This window comes from Prionailurus bengalensis, chromosome D3 (genome assembly GCF_016509475.1).
Source record: "Prionailurus bengalensis isolate Pbe53 chromosome D3, Fcat_Pben_1.1_paternal_pri, whole genome shotgun sequence".
Lineage (NCBI taxonomy): Eukaryota > Metazoa > Chordata > Mammalia > Carnivora > Felidae > Prionailurus > Prionailurus bengalensis.
In genome coordinates, this window is record NC_057356.1 from 323927 (window position 1) to 339037 (window position 15111).

At 43.7% G+C, this 15111-nt stretch overlaps 1 protein-coding gene across 7 annotated transcripts in view; it reads right to left on the reverse strand.

Moving 5' to 3' along the window:
* LOC122470078 (zinc finger protein 26) overlaps positions 1 to 15111 on the reverse strand; it is a 60650-nt gene that overhangs the window by 20907 nt on the left and 24632 nt on the right. Inside the window, exons 1-4 of one of the 7 annotated variants that reach the window (XM_043557211.1) lie at positions 8895 to 8951; positions 7097 to 7210; positions 6078 to 6270; positions 1401 to 1597 (exon numbers count right to left, since the gene is read on the reverse strand). The exons of 1 other annotated variant lie outside the window; for it this stretch is intronic. In XM_043557211.1, coding sequence (XP_043413146.1) covers positions 1401 to 1415 — 15 coding nt within the window. In that variant the 5' untranslated portion in view covers positions 1416 to 1597; positions 6078 to 6270; positions 7097 to 7210; positions 8895 to 8951. Of the gene's footprint in view, positions 1 to 1400; positions 1598 to 6077; positions 6271 to 7096; positions 8390 to 8501; positions 8864 to 8894; positions 8970 to 15111 lie in introns of those variants that run through there. 5 more of the 7 variants (XM_043557212.1, XM_043557210.1, XM_043557215.1 and 2 more) reach the window with 5 other exon arrangements.

The following is a 15111-nucleotide window of genomic DNA, read 5'->3' on the forward strand; positions in this document are numbered from 1 at the left end:
TTACAGGAAACACAGAACACATTGGCACACTGTGGGGATGCAAGGAGCAAAACCCAGACAGTGGGAGATCCACAGAATAAATGCCCTGGCCTCTTCAATCAAGAATGGGGCTAGAAAAAAAAAGAGCCAACAGGTTAAGAAGACTTAAGAGACAGATGAACGAATTACACTGTATGAACTTTCCTGGATTCTGATGCAAACAAACTGCAAGTGACTTGTAAATTTTACGAGACAACTAGAAATGTGACCACCGACTGGATTTGGTGATACTGAGAAGCTGCCTTAACTGAAGAAGATTCCAACTGCACTGAATCTCACAATCAAAATGGTGAAAGAAACAAACACAAATTAGTACATACTGCAGCAGACAACATGAAACTGCAGTGTTTAGGGACGGATACTTTGGAGTAAAACCATAAAGAGCAAGGAAATGGTTACAAAGTCAGGGTCCTGGTTCCCTCTGTTAAGAGGGAGAAGTGGTGATTGGCAGAGGCACATGGAAGGCCTCACCTGGGCTGGAATGTTCTGTTCCTTGACCTGAATGGTGGGTTCATGGGTATTCGTTCAGTTGATAATAACTCATTACTTTGTACTTTTACATTTTATGTACTTTTCTGTGTGTGAATTCTGCTCCACATTTAAAGAGAGAAATTATGATTACTAAGTTCTGTTCTGGCATTTTCTCCCTGGGTCACACTCCAGAAAACTATGAAAAATTACCATAAGACCCATGTATTTACTATATTTCTCTGAGGACATCACTCACACGGTATCATTTGTTCAAAACTTCATCAAAGAATGAAAAATATTTACTCTCTATGAAGAATTAGTTTACGTTTTTCTAGGATAGTGCAACTCATAGAAATGTTCTAATTTCTTTATTAAAACTGCTAAAAATTTGAGAACCAAGTTTGTACCTCAAATTCATTAATTATGCAGGACACTATGGCTCATTAAAATTCAAATCTCAAGACCTTCTGAAAGCCCTATAGTTAAATAAAGTTGATCTTTGGACATCATGGGTTTGAACATGTTTGGACAACATGGGTTTGAACTTTGGACATCATGGGTTTATCATACAATATAGTATATCATACACATACAAAATACTGTACGTGTTAATCACCTGTTATCGGTAAGGCTTCTGGTCAACAGTAGGCTACCAGTAGTTAAGTTTTGGGGAGTCAAAAGTTACACATGGATTTTCCACTGTGCAGGGAGCTGCCATCCCTGATGCCCACGTTATTCTAACTGCTCCAGTTTTGTCCCAACCTGGATCTTCAACTCCAAGGTTATCTTCCTCTGATTTCTGAACTACTTACACTTTTCTTTTTCACTGGAAGACTTACATACCTCTTCTAATCCCCCAGAAAATAATGAAGAAGAAACAATCAACTAACCTGTAACATGGTCATTTTCTGTTGCCTAGGCCAGACGAGTTGCACATCTGAGACCTGCTCCACGCTGAACCTCTTCCGTTTCTGTCCCAAAGCTCCACTGTAAGGCGGTGGCTGGGTCTTTCACACTGACAAGTTCCTGGCTCCAGGAGCTCCTTTCTTATATCACATGAGCAGGCTCATCTGTGGGTAACCAGGATCTGTGAACATAGGAATAAAGCACTTTATTGGTATATTCATACTGCACCTAAAATCTTTTCTCCTCTTGCTAGGAACCAGGAATTCAAGTAGTCTTCATGTCTGTGGGGAATAAGCTTAGGAACTCCCTGAGCCTGCACTGATGGGTTAACAAGGCATAAAGAATTACAAGGCCATAGGATGCTCACACCCAAGATTGGGTAAACAAGATTAGGCGAATAAGGATAGAGAAGGGGGGCTATGGCCCCCAGAATGGAGTAGGGTGGGGGAAGGCCCCCAATACAAAAGTACATGAGGTAAGCAAGATTAGGTATTCAAGGCTAAAGCACCCCCAATTCAGTACTATAGCAGAAAGCTGCTTTCATAGGAAGGAACGGCCAAATTAGGTAAATAGGGCTAGAGCACTGCAGGTGAAGCTGCCCAGAGGGGAGCTAATTAACAAAAGAATGGTGCCTTGTTAACACTGAGGTTACATGCTATGTCTTATCCCCTAGGCTAGCGAAGATAAACAGACACAGCTTCTCACGTCTGCCATTAACATCTGCCCATCCACCTGTCGCCAGCATTTTGTTTTTTATCAACCCAAACCCCTAAACCCGAATATCTTCAAGAACCCCTTTCCCTCACGTCCATGAGTTAATGTCCACAGTTTCATTGTCTCTTTGTGCACGTCCATCACCATGTTTGTAAGCCTTCTGATCCTAATAAAAACGGAGCAAGGACCCTTAATCGGGGCTCTTGTCTTTTCACGAACATTAGCCATCCCTCCCATTTTAATCCTGCACCCGATTTCTTGCTGGCCAAGAAAGAAGTTTAGACTTAAGAGTTTGCATGGAATACTACGTGGCAATGAGAAAGAATGAAATATGGCCTTTTGTAGCAACGTGGATGAAACTGGAAAGTGTTTGCTAAGGGAAATAAGCCATACAGAGAAAGACAGATACCATATGTTTTCACTCTTACCTGGATCCTGAGAAACTTAACAGAAGACCATGGGGGAGGGGAAAGAAAAAAGTTAGAGAGGGAGGGAGCCAAACCATAAAAGACTCTTAAAAACTGAGAACAATCTGAGGGTTGATGGGGGGTGGGAGGGAGGGGGGGTGGGTGATGGGTACTGAGGAGGGCACCTGTTGGGATGAGCACTGAGTGTTGTATGGAAACCAATTTGACAATAAATTTCATATTAAAAAAAAAAAGAGTCTATGACAACATCCAGCATGGAGCCCAACACGGGGCTTTAACTCACAACCCTGAGATCCAGACTTGAGCTGAGATCAAGAGTTGGGCACTTCACGTTAAAAAGAAATTTAAAAAAAAGGGGGGGGGGGGGAAACTGGGTGGCTCAGTCAGTTGAGCATCCAACTTCGGCTCAGGTCATGATCTCGCAGTCCATGAGTTCGAGCCTCACGTTGGACTCTGTGTTGACAGCTCAGAGCCTAGAGCCTGATTCAGATTCTGTGTCTCCTTTTCTCTCTGCCCCTCCCCCACTCACACTTGGTCTCTCTTAAAAATAAATAAACATTAAAAAAAAATTTTCAGCAAAGTGGCAGCATATAAAAATAATGCACAGAAATTAGTTCCATTCCTATACACCAACAACGAAGCAACAGAAAGAGAAATCAAGGAATGGATCCTATTTACAATTGCACCAAAAACCGTAAAATACCTACGAATAAATCTAACCAAAGCAGTGAGAAATCTACACACTGTAAACTACAGAAAGCTTATGAAAGAAATTGAAGAAGACACAAAAAAATGGAAAAATATTCCATGCTCCTGGATAGGAAGAATATTGTTTAAATGTCAATACTACTCAAAGCAATCTACATATTCAATGCAATTCCTACCAAAATAACACCAGCATTCTTCACAGAGCTACAACAAACAATCCTAAAATTTGTATGGAAGCAGAAAAGACCCCGAATAGCCAAAGCAATCTTGAAACAAGAAAACCACAGCAGAAGGCATCACAATCCCAGACTTCAAGCTGTATTACAACGCTGTCATCATCAAGACAGTATGGTACTGGCACAAGAGCAGACACTCAGATCAGTGGAACAGAATAGAGAACCCAGAAATGGACCCACAAACGTATGGCCAACTAATCTTTGACAAAGCAGGAAAGAATATCCAATGGAATAAAGATGGTCTCTTCAGCAAGTGGTGCTGGGAAAACTGGACAGCGACATGCACAAGAATGAACCTGGACCACTTTCTTCCACCATACCCAAAAATAAACTCAAAATGGATGAAAGACCTAAACATAAGACAGGAAGCCATCAAAATCCTCAAGGAGAAATCAGGCAAAAACTTCTTTGACCTTGGCCGCAACAACTTCTTACTCAACACATCTCCAGAGGCAAGGGAAACAAAAGCAAAAATGAACTATTGGGACCTCATCAAAATAAAAAGCATCTGCACAGCAAAGGAAATAATCAGCAAAACTAAAAGGCAACCAACAGAATGGAAAAGATATTTGCAAACGCCATATCAGATAAAGGGTTAGTAACCAAAATCTATAAAGAACTTATCAAACTCAACACCCAAAAAAACAAATAACCCAGTGAAGAAATGGGCAAAAGACATGAATAGACACTTTTCCAAAGAAGACATCCAGATGGCCAACCGACGCATGAAAAAATGCTCCACACCACTTATCATCAGGGAAATACAAATCAAAACCACAATGAGATACCACCTTACACCTGTCAGAATGGCTAACATTAACAACTCAGGCAACAACCGATGTTGGTAAGGATGCGGAGAAAGAGGATCTCTTTTGCACTGCTGGTGGGAATGCAAACTGGTGCAGCCACTTTGGAAAACAGTATGGAGGTTCCTCAAGAAATTAAAAACAGAACTACCCTATATGACCCAGCAATTGTAGTACTAGGTTATTTATCCAAGGGATACAGGTGTGCTGTTTCGAAGGGACACATGCACCCCAATGTTTACAGCAGCACTATCAATAATAGCTAAAGTACGGAAAGAGCCCAAATGTATATCGATGGATGGATAAAGAAGATGTGGTGTATATATAGACAATGGAGGATTACTTGGCAATCAAAAAGAATGAAATCTTGCCATTTGCAACTATGTGGATGGAACTGGAGGGTATTATGCTAAGCAAAATTAGTCAGAGAAAGACAAATATCATATGACTTCACTCATATGAGGACTTTAAGACACAGAACAGATTAACATATGGGAAGCAAAAATAATATAAAAATCGGGAGGGGGACAAAACATAAGAGACTCTTAAATATGGAGAACAAACAGAGGGTTACTAGAGGGGTTGTGGGAGAGGGGATGGGCTAAATGGATAAGGAGCATTAAGGAATCTACTCCTGAAATCACTGTTGCACTATACGCTAACTAATTCCGATACAAATTAAAAAAAAAAAAAAAAAAAGATGTGTTAAAAAAAAAGCACCAAAATGACATTAAACCTCTTTTATAAATAATTTTCTGCCATTATTTGCATATTTCAAACTTCACAGATTATAATTACTATAAAAGTACTATGGCTTAGTAATTTTAATCTATACATCTCGGATGTTATTTGCAAAGTGCTTAAAACGGTACTTGATACACACAGTAGTGTGTGTGTGTGGGCGTATACACGCACATATCTATATAACCAATACATACCATGTATGAATATGTGTGTAAATGTATCCTCTCTGTACCTAGCTATATAGATAGATGAGTAGATAATGATATATGTACATCTTTCTTTCTTCTTAATGACAATCCTTACATAAATAAAAGAGCTTGAATTGAGAGTTCTTTGTTCTAGTCTCCATGGGGATGTATTAATCTTTTCGAGGGTATTTCTTGATCCTATTTTTTCCCTAGAAAACGCAAATAAAATGTTCCCTTTCAAGAAAAAATAAATAAACGTTTTTTTAAAATGTTTTAATTTTTTTTTAAAAAGTCAATAAATTTAACCATGAAAAAAACTTAGGGGGCCTGGGTGGCTCAGTCAGTCACGCGTCTGACTTCGGCTCAGGTCTGATCTCACGGTTTGTGAGTTTGAGCCCCGCCTCAGGATCTGTGCTGACAGCTCGGAGCCTGGAGCTTGCTTCAGATTCTGTGTCTTCATCTCTCTCTGCCCCTCCCCCGGCTCACGCTGTTTCTCTCTCTCTCAAAAATGAATAAACATTTAAAAAATATTTTTTTTAAATATAAAAACCCCCGTGTGGCTAAAAAAAAACATCAACACACACAGCACAAACCAAGAAAATATACCTACAACAAATGTCACTTGCTTCACATTATGCTTTCACTTCATTTCACACAATAAGATTTCTGGCATTGTGACAAATGAAACTAGGTTTCTTATTGAAATCATTTCTTTAAACACAAATTCACAATTTGATTTTAAAATTTCCTTTACAATTGTTGTCAAAGAAAGTTTACTTGCTTTCAGTGAGAACCTATCAAGAGTGGAAAACTTAAGTCAACATGATGTAGACTTACTATAGAAAACAGAGTTGAGAATTTCAGTTCAACAGGGTGTGACAAGCCATCAGTGGGGTAGTTTTAAAGTATTTCTGATGGGGACGCCTGGGTTGCTCAGTCGGTTAAGCATCCAACTCTTGATCTCAGCTCACGTCTTGTTCTCTGGATGTGAGTTCAAGCCCTGTGCTGGGCTCCATGTTGGGCATGAAGCCTACTTACATAAATAAACAAATAAATATATAAAAATAAAAAATCAAACATTTCCGATGATATTTAAGTTTATCATTAAGAAAAATGCAGAGTTAGGTGCCTGGCTGGCCTAGTTGGTGGAGCATGTGACTCTTGATCTTGGGTTGTGAGTTTGAGCCCAAGACTGGGTGTAGACATTACTTAAAAATAAAATCTTTAAAAAAAAAAAAAAAAAAAAAAAAAAGAGGGGCAAGTGGGTGGCTCAGTTAAGCCTCCAACTTTGGCTCAGGTCATGATCTCAGGGTTCATGGGATTGAGCCCCATGTCAGGCTCTGTACGGACAGCTCAGAGTCTGAAGCCTGCCTCAGAATCGGTCTCCCTCTCTCCTTCTCTGCTCCTCCCCTATTTGTGCTCTGTCTCTCTCATTTGAGAGAGAGAGAGAGAGAGAGAGAGAGAGAGAGAGAGAGAGACAGAGTGTGAGCCGGGGAGGGACAGAGAGAGAGGGAGACACAGAATCCAAAGCAGGTGCCAGGCTGTGAGATGTCAGCACAAAGCCCCACCTAGGGCTGGGAACCCACGAGCCGTGAGATCATGACCTAAGCTGAAGTTGGACACTCAACCAATCGAGCCACCCAGGAGCCCCTATAAACAAACATTCTTTTAAAAAAAGGTTTAAAAAAAGGGAGATCCAACCTTACTCTAAACAAATGTTTTGAAAGTTGGCCCCTCAGGGAGAAGTTCTTCTCTGAACTTTTATATTTGGCACCACACGTCCTCTCAGCAAATGAAGCCTATGCCCTTCACTGTACAATTTGGCCCGATTTAACTTCAGCGGTTTTGTCATGTACCTGGGCAGTTTCCCGCATCACACTGCACCTCTCCCTGTGACAGCTCTCAGGTTTATCTTCAGAAGGAAGGCGCAACCTTCGTCATCATCCCACAGTTCCACTTAGCATCAAGTTCTAAAGGAAATTCAGGGGGAAAATGGAGAATAATAAAAAGTGTTGACTTAATTACTTTGTGACAGACGTTTTAAACATCATCGTGCCTTTTTTTTTAAAGCATCCCGCACCCATCACAGACAGTGATAAGGCACAGAGAGGTTCAGCAAGTTGCCCAACATGGATGACACGCCTAGGAAGTGGCAAATCTGGGCCGCTGGTCCCCTCAGTGCCCCTCAGACCTGCAGTCACAGCCCCCCCCCCGCTCCCCAAAACGCTGGAGGGAGAGCTGGACAAAGGCCCCCAGAGTCTCTGTTCAGATTTCCAGTACAGGTGCCATGCAGTCCACTCGCTGTCCAGAAATAAGAACACCAGGGCAGAGTAAGGAGGAAAACAAAAGAAGTTCTCAGAGGCCCGCTGAAAACACTGCGGGCCTGGAACAAAATAGCTCCCGTTGAAGAAACGTATCTGTGATAAACTGAAATGGCTGCGAACAGCATACTCCCAATTTGTTTTTTTAAGCAAACATAAATAACGTGTACCAAAAGTCGACACGCGTGTACGGACTAGAAGAAATGTACTAAAATGCTAACAGTCACTATCTCCTGGCGATGAGATCATGGAAGATTTTCACTTGAGTCTGTGGGTCCAGATGCTCCAGACTGACTGCAGTGAACACATTCTAAATCCATAACAGAAAAAAAGTATAAACATTATTTTTCAAAATCTTAAGGTCCCTAATCCAAGAGCACAGCCGGCAAGCCGAGCACTACACGGATGAAACAAGCAGTAAGTGATTAAAATAAACAGAAGTATGTTTTAATGACAGCAAAAAGCATCGGAGCTAGGGGAAAAACATTTCTTTTCACCCCCTCACTTTGAGCCGATAAACGTGAGGCCCAGAAATCGCGGGTGGACCAAATTCGGCCCTAAGAACTTCGGGCCATTGTTGTCGCGGCCACGGCGGCCACTTATGGTCGGTCAGAAACTGCCTGGGGTTGGGGTTTGGCCCGGAGGGTTGTTCTGTAGCCGCGAAGCCTTTGCAAACAATCCTACTGATCCAGGCGGGGCTGGGCGGATGAAGCCGGGCTACAGGGGCCCAGACAAGAAGTCCCCTCGCCGCCCGACGCCTCAAGGACCAGCTCTGGGCTCAGGCCGGGACCACCCACGCAGCCCCCCGCGTCCGGGGACCCAGGCGGGGAGGCACGGCCCTCACAACCCCAGCGGAAAGCCCCCCCCCCCCCCCGCCGCCAAGTAAGAGCCCAGAGGCCGGGGGCCGGCGGCGGCCCCGGCCCCGCGCCCCTGCACTCACCCGGCGCCCCGCCGCGCTGCCTGCGAACCCCGAGCCCCGCGCCGACGCCCACAGGCCTCCAAGCCTGCGGCCCAGACACGACCGCCGAGTCCTTCCCGCGAGCCCCGCCACACGTAACCCCAACGGCCGGCCCGGACCCCGCAAAAACCCGGCACCGACCGCAGGCCTCAGTCTTCGGACGCGCAGGCCCGGGAACCACGTGACCCGCCCCGCGCGCCCCCTCCCCCCACCCCGACTCACCGACGCCCCGCCCCCCGCCCGCACGCGCCCCGGGCCACGACCCGCTGGCCTCCGTGCTGAGCCAGCGGGCCCACGAAATCCCGACCGGGCTGCGGCGGGGCCCGGGGCCGCGCACGGGTACGCGGGCGCGCGCGCGGAGACGCCCACACTCGCCTCTCGCTTGGCGACGAAGGACAAAGAGAAGGGGCGCAACCCGAAAGCGTCGGTGGCCGTGCGAGTGCGAGTACGCGTGCGCGAGAGAAAGACGCCTTTGTTTTTTCTTTTTTCTTTTTTTTTTTTTTTTCGGTCGGCTTCACTCAAGGAAGGGGCCTTTGTACTACATTTCCCAGAAGGATCCGCGGCACGTAGGCGCCCGGCCGGCTGAGGAGCGCTGGTTGCCTAGAGACGCGAGGGCGACCGCGCGCCCAGGACCGAGTTGCGTGAACACGCTTTTGGGAAAAACGTAAAAGATCTCGGTTTAGGCGGCGCTTAGGTGGCTCACTCGGTTTTGCGTCTGACAGGCTCAGTCATGATCTCACGGTCCGTGAGTTCGAGGCCCGCATCGGGCTCTGTGCTGACAGCTCGGAGCCTGGAGCCTGCTTCGGATTCTGGGTCTCCCTCTCTCTCTGCCCCTCCCCTGCTCATGCTCTGTCTTTCTCTCTGTCTCAAAAAGAAACAAAAACATTATAAAAAAAAAAAAAAAGATTACGATTTGAAACACTGGGAACCCAAATCTATCAATACGTTAAAAAAGAAGAGACAATTGGTTTAAGAATCCAACTGAGGAAATAAAAAAAATTTTATCCATACGTTTATATTAAGCAGATAGGAATTAACAAAAAAATAAAGCTGATCCATAATTCAAGTGATGTGGGGAAAGTTCTAAATAAGTCACTATCCTTACAGAGAGAAGGAAAGGATGATAAAAAGAGAACAACCACAGACATACAGGAAATTGAATGAGAATCCTCTCTATGCTAAGAAATTTGAAATTAAATGATTCTCCTGGGATGGATGTGTCAAATTCAACTCAAGAAAGGAGAAAAACACATCATGGATAAAAATGAGGACAATTTGGCAGAGATTATCTGCCAAAAAGCACCAATCATTGACTTTCTGGGGAATTCTTTCAAACATCCAGTGATTACAGAATTCTTACACATAAAAATTTCCAGAGGAAATAGAAGAAGGAACTGTTTCTATTTATTAGGCAGCATAAAGACACCAAAATCCACATGTATGACTTGAAAAGGAAGCTCAGACAAAACTTGGTTATGACTACCCATGCAAAAATACTAAGAGGGGATCCTGGGTGGCTCAGTTGGTTGGGCATCTGACTCTTGATTTTGACTCCGGTCACGATCGCCCGGGTCGTGGGATCAAGCCCCATGTCTGGCTCTGCACTGCCGGTGCGGAGCCTCCTTGGGATTCTCTCTCCCTCTCTAACTTCCCCTCCCCTGCATACATGCTCTTTCTCTCTAAATATAAATAAACATTTTACAATTACATTCCAGAGTTTTAAAAAATAAATTAGAGGGGCACCTGTGTGGCTCAGTCGGTTGAGCATCCAACTCTTGATTTCGGCTCAGGTCGTGAGCCCAGGGTCATGGCATTGAGCCCTGCATGGGGCTCCATGTCAGGCTTTGTGCTGAGTCTGGAGCCTGCTTAAGAGTCTTTGTCTCCATCTGCCCCTCCCCCTTCCCCCTCAAAAAAGAATAAAAGAAGAACAAATTAGAAAAAATTGTTAGCTGCTTTAACATAATTTTAAAAATAGACAATAACCATAAAGCTAGTATGCTGTTTAATGTTGGAACATCAGGAGGAGTTAGTGGCGAGATATGAATAGTTAAGATCAAGATTTTAAAAACTGGACTAATATTTGAAATGCGGAACATACAGGTAACGTGTCTGCTGAAGTGTATATATTTCCACACAATTTGGGGTTTTGTTTCATAGACTGTCGATTATCCTTTGCCCATTTTTCTGTCAGGTTATCTTTTTCTACTAGATTCATGGAGTTGGATGTATATTGTTTACAAATCCTCAATATGCAACATGTTTTAATTTTTTTGTTTAATTCATTGTCTTTGAACTTAGATTATCAACATGTTGGTCCCTTGGATATTAGTTTTGACATTATAAAATGTATCTAGGTTTTCTTTTATGGGTTCCTTATGTGTCTCGTTGAGAAATCTTTCTCTTGAAAGAGAAAACAAAAAGAAATATTTCTCCATTTTGTTAACGTAAAATATTTCCTTGTATTAATTATCTTCTAACAGTTTCAGCATTTTGGCTTGACACTTAAGTTTTAATCTTTCTGGAGTTGTGTGTATGCGTATAGTGCGAAGTATTGATCTCATTTCATTTTGTTGCCCTATGGGAAGCTAATTTCCTGACTCCAAGGGTATTCGTTTGCTAGTGATAGAGCAGGCAGTTAGCTGGTGGTGGCAAGGGTGGTGAGAAACAGGTGACACATTAGAAGCCGAGGGCACAACATCCTTTGTGGTTTTCAACATCTTGGCCTTGTGGCTTCTAACACCCCGGGAGCTGACAGACCAAGAGCCACAGGTGCAAAACACGTGCTCTCCTCTTCAACTTCTGCCCAGCATGACCCCCCCCCACACCCCGGGTTTATTATAGTTCACACATTTGGCGGTTTCAGCCCCCCTCCCACCTCGCCTCCCCGTGGGGAAAGATGGCCATGACAGTTCCAGCAAGAACCTTGTAGGAGCCAGAACTCCCCCTCCCAGGGGAGGGGAACAACCTCAGTCGGAGACTGCCCTACCTGTGACCCGTCGCCAATACAAAACTTCAGTGCAGGTGCCACCCTGGACCTGCCCGCCCTCCCTTCCCGAGAGTGGCCTGTCCTCAGCAAGCTGCTTTGTGCTTGATCCCTTCCTTCTGGCCCTCTTTATTTGAGCAGGATCCCCACGCAAATGTTTTGAGGGGAATCCAAGAACCAAGACTCCACAGACACAACACAGACCCTCTCAGCAGTAGCACGGGGGCTGCCACAACAAATACCACAGGGTGGGACGAACAACAGAAATCTCGTGTGTCAAGATTCTGGACGTGAAAAGTCCAAGACTAAGGTGTTGGCAGGTTTGGTTTCTTCCAAAGACTCCGTCCTTGGCCTGCAGGTGGCTGTGTCCTCACATGGCTGTCCCTCCGTGTGTGTCTGTGTCCTAATCGCCTTTCTTACAAGGACACCAGTCATTTCCAGATTGGGGTCATCTATATGACTGAGTTGTACCTGAATTTCCTCTTTAAAGCCCCTGTTTCCAAATACAGTCACTTCCTGAGGTGCTGGGGGTTGGACTCTAACATAAGAATTTGAAAGGGGGGCGCAATTCAGCCCATAACACCAAGTATCAAACAACCCATTCTTTCTTCAATACTTACAAATTAATTTCTTTTATATCCCAAGTTCCTATATGCCCAAGTTACCCTTTCTGGAATATTTTCTGTTCCACCTGCCTATTAGTCTATCACTGTGTGAGTACCACAATGTTTTCATATTCTAGCTTAAAAAAACCTCCTGTATCTGGAAGGGAAACTATTCTACCTGTGCTTGTTCTTGATGATCTTGCATAGTTGGAGACCAGTAAACTTTCCTGTAAACGATAGAATCTGTCCCATTTCAAGAAAGAAAATTCTTTTATTGTTCTCATTGGAATTTTATTAAATGTATATTTTGCAAGAATTAATATTTTCATTATACTGACTTGACTCTATCAATATAGTATATCTTTGGGGTGCCTGGGTGGCTCAGTTGGTTAAGCGTCTGACTTTGGCCCAGGTCATGATCTTGCCACTTGTGAGTTCGAGCCCCGGGTAGGTCTCTGTGCTGACAGTACAGAGCCTAGAGCCTGCTTCAGATTCTGTGTTTCCCTCTCTCTCTACCCCTCCCCACTCACAGTCTGTCTGTCTGTCTGTCTCTCTCTCTCAAAAATAAATAAAAATTAAAAAAAAATTTTTTAACATAGTATATCTTTGAAATTTTCAGTTCTTTTTTTAAATGTTTTTTTATTTTTGAGATAGAGAGAGCAGAAGCAGGGAGGGGCAGAGAGAGAGGGAGAGAAAGAAACCAAGCAGGCTCCATGCTTTTGTCAGCACAGAGCCTGATGTGGGCTCGAACCAACAAACTGTGGGATGATGACCTGAGCCAAAATCAAGACCCGGACCCTTAACTGACTGAGCCACCCAGGCACCCTAAATTTTTTCAGTTCTTTTATGAATGTTATTGTTTTATTCATAAATTCTGTTTCTGTAAGTTTTTAAGAGACTTATTCCTAGATAGTTTTCATTTTATTTTATTTTTTTAGTTTATTTCTTTATTTTGAGAGAGATGGTGAGTTGGGAGGGGCAGAGAGAGAGAGGGAGAGAATCCCAAGCAGACTCTGCCCTGTCAGCACAGAGCCTGACTTGGGGCTCAAACTCACACAACTTCAAGATTGTAACCTGAGGCCAAAACCAAGATTTGGAGGCTTAACCAACTGAGCCACCCAGACACCCTGATAGTTTTCATTTTATTTTTTTTTTTAATTTTTTTAACATTTATTTATTTTTGAGACAGAGAGAGACAGAGCATGAACAGGGGAGGGGCAGAGAGAGAGGGAGACACAGAATCGGAACCAGGCTCCAGGCTCTGAGCCATCAGCCCAGAGCCCGACGTGGGGCTCGAACTCACGGACCGCGAGATCGTGACCTGAGCCGAAGTCGGACACTCAACCGACTGAGCCACCCAGGCGCCCCATCATTTTTAATTCAACATTGTACCAGATGTATTCCTAAGAAGCTTCTCAATCCTAATGATATAATGAAGTTTTTTTCCCCTAGTGTATTTTCTTACTTGCTATTAAATACACTATGGACTGAATATTTGTGTTCTTTCAAAATTCCTTTGTTGAAATCACAACCCAGGGTGGCTATATTTGGAGATGGACATCTAAGGAAATTAAGGTTAAATGAGGCTGTCTTCATCTTGCACACCCAAAATACAATAGCAGAGCACACACAGAAAAACCGCTACAGATACTCATATTCGAAACCGGGGACAACAGTCCCCACCCCGCGGTCATTGGTCTACAGAAATGCCTAAATCCTACTAAATACGTGTTACCAGCTCGCCCTTTAGGGTTTGGTCCTGTTCTCTTGGAGTTCTTCCTAGCTCTTGGCTGCGCCCTCTGGACCTTGATTCTGCCATCTGAGTCATCCTTCCTTATTAATAAAAACTGATCCATGTTTGCAAGAAGAAATCCTTCTCAGTCTCTTCTTGGCAGTCCTAAGAGCTCCTTTTTTTTTTTTTTCAACATTTATTTATTTTTGGGACAGAGAGAGACAGAGCATGAACGGGGGAGGGGCAGAGAGAGAGGGAGACACAGAATCGGAAACAGGCTCCAGGCTCTGAGCCATCAGCCCAGAGCCCGACGCGGGGCTCGAACTCACGGGCCGCAAGATCGTGACCTGGCTGAAGTCGGACGCTTAACCGACTGCGCCACCCAGGCGCCCCAGAGCTCCTTTTATTTTGCATAGGGTTTGTCCTTTTTAGTCAAAGTTGATATTGCTGTTTAAAACTTTGTGGTTTGGGGGCACTTGGGTGGCTCAGTCATTTAAGCGTCCAACTTCAGCTCAGGTTACAATCTCATGGTTCATGGGTTCAAGCCCCACGTCGAGCTCTGTGCTTACAGCTCAGAGCCTGGATCCTGCTTTGGATTCTGTGTCGCCGTCTCTCTCTCTCTGCCCCTCCCCTGCTCATGCTCTGTCTCTCTCTCAAAAATAAATAAACATTCAAAAATTAAAACTTATTGTGTGCATGTATGTATTTATATCACTTTTCAGATTACAATTTGATTTTTCTCCCATTTTCTTTTTCGCTGTGAACACTACAATTAGTCATACCATAATTTTATCCTGTATTTTTCCACTAACTTTGCAATTTTACCTTTTTTTTTTTTTTGGTTTGTTTTTAACTAGACATTCATGAATCTCACGACAACTCTTTGGTTAGCATGTCTCCAACTCAAGTAATGGAAGATACTCTTGGGAATTGAAGTTGTAATAAAATTTTCTTCAAAATGATTTTCTACCAGATTTGCAAGCAGGTTCTTAGAACTCACCAGCTGATGCTATGGCTTATCTCATTGAAGGCTTGACTTCTATTCTTAAAAAGAGGAGCTCCCAAATTTCTGTTGTTTTTTTTAATGTTTATTTATTTATTTAGAGAGAGGCAGAGAGAGAATCCCAAGCAGTCTCCACAATCAGCTCAGAGCTGGACATGGGGCTCAATCCCATAAACCCATGAGATCATGACCTGAGCTGAAATCAAGAGTCAGATGCTTAACCAACTGAGCCACCCAGGCACCGCCTACTCCCCCCACCCCCATTTCTG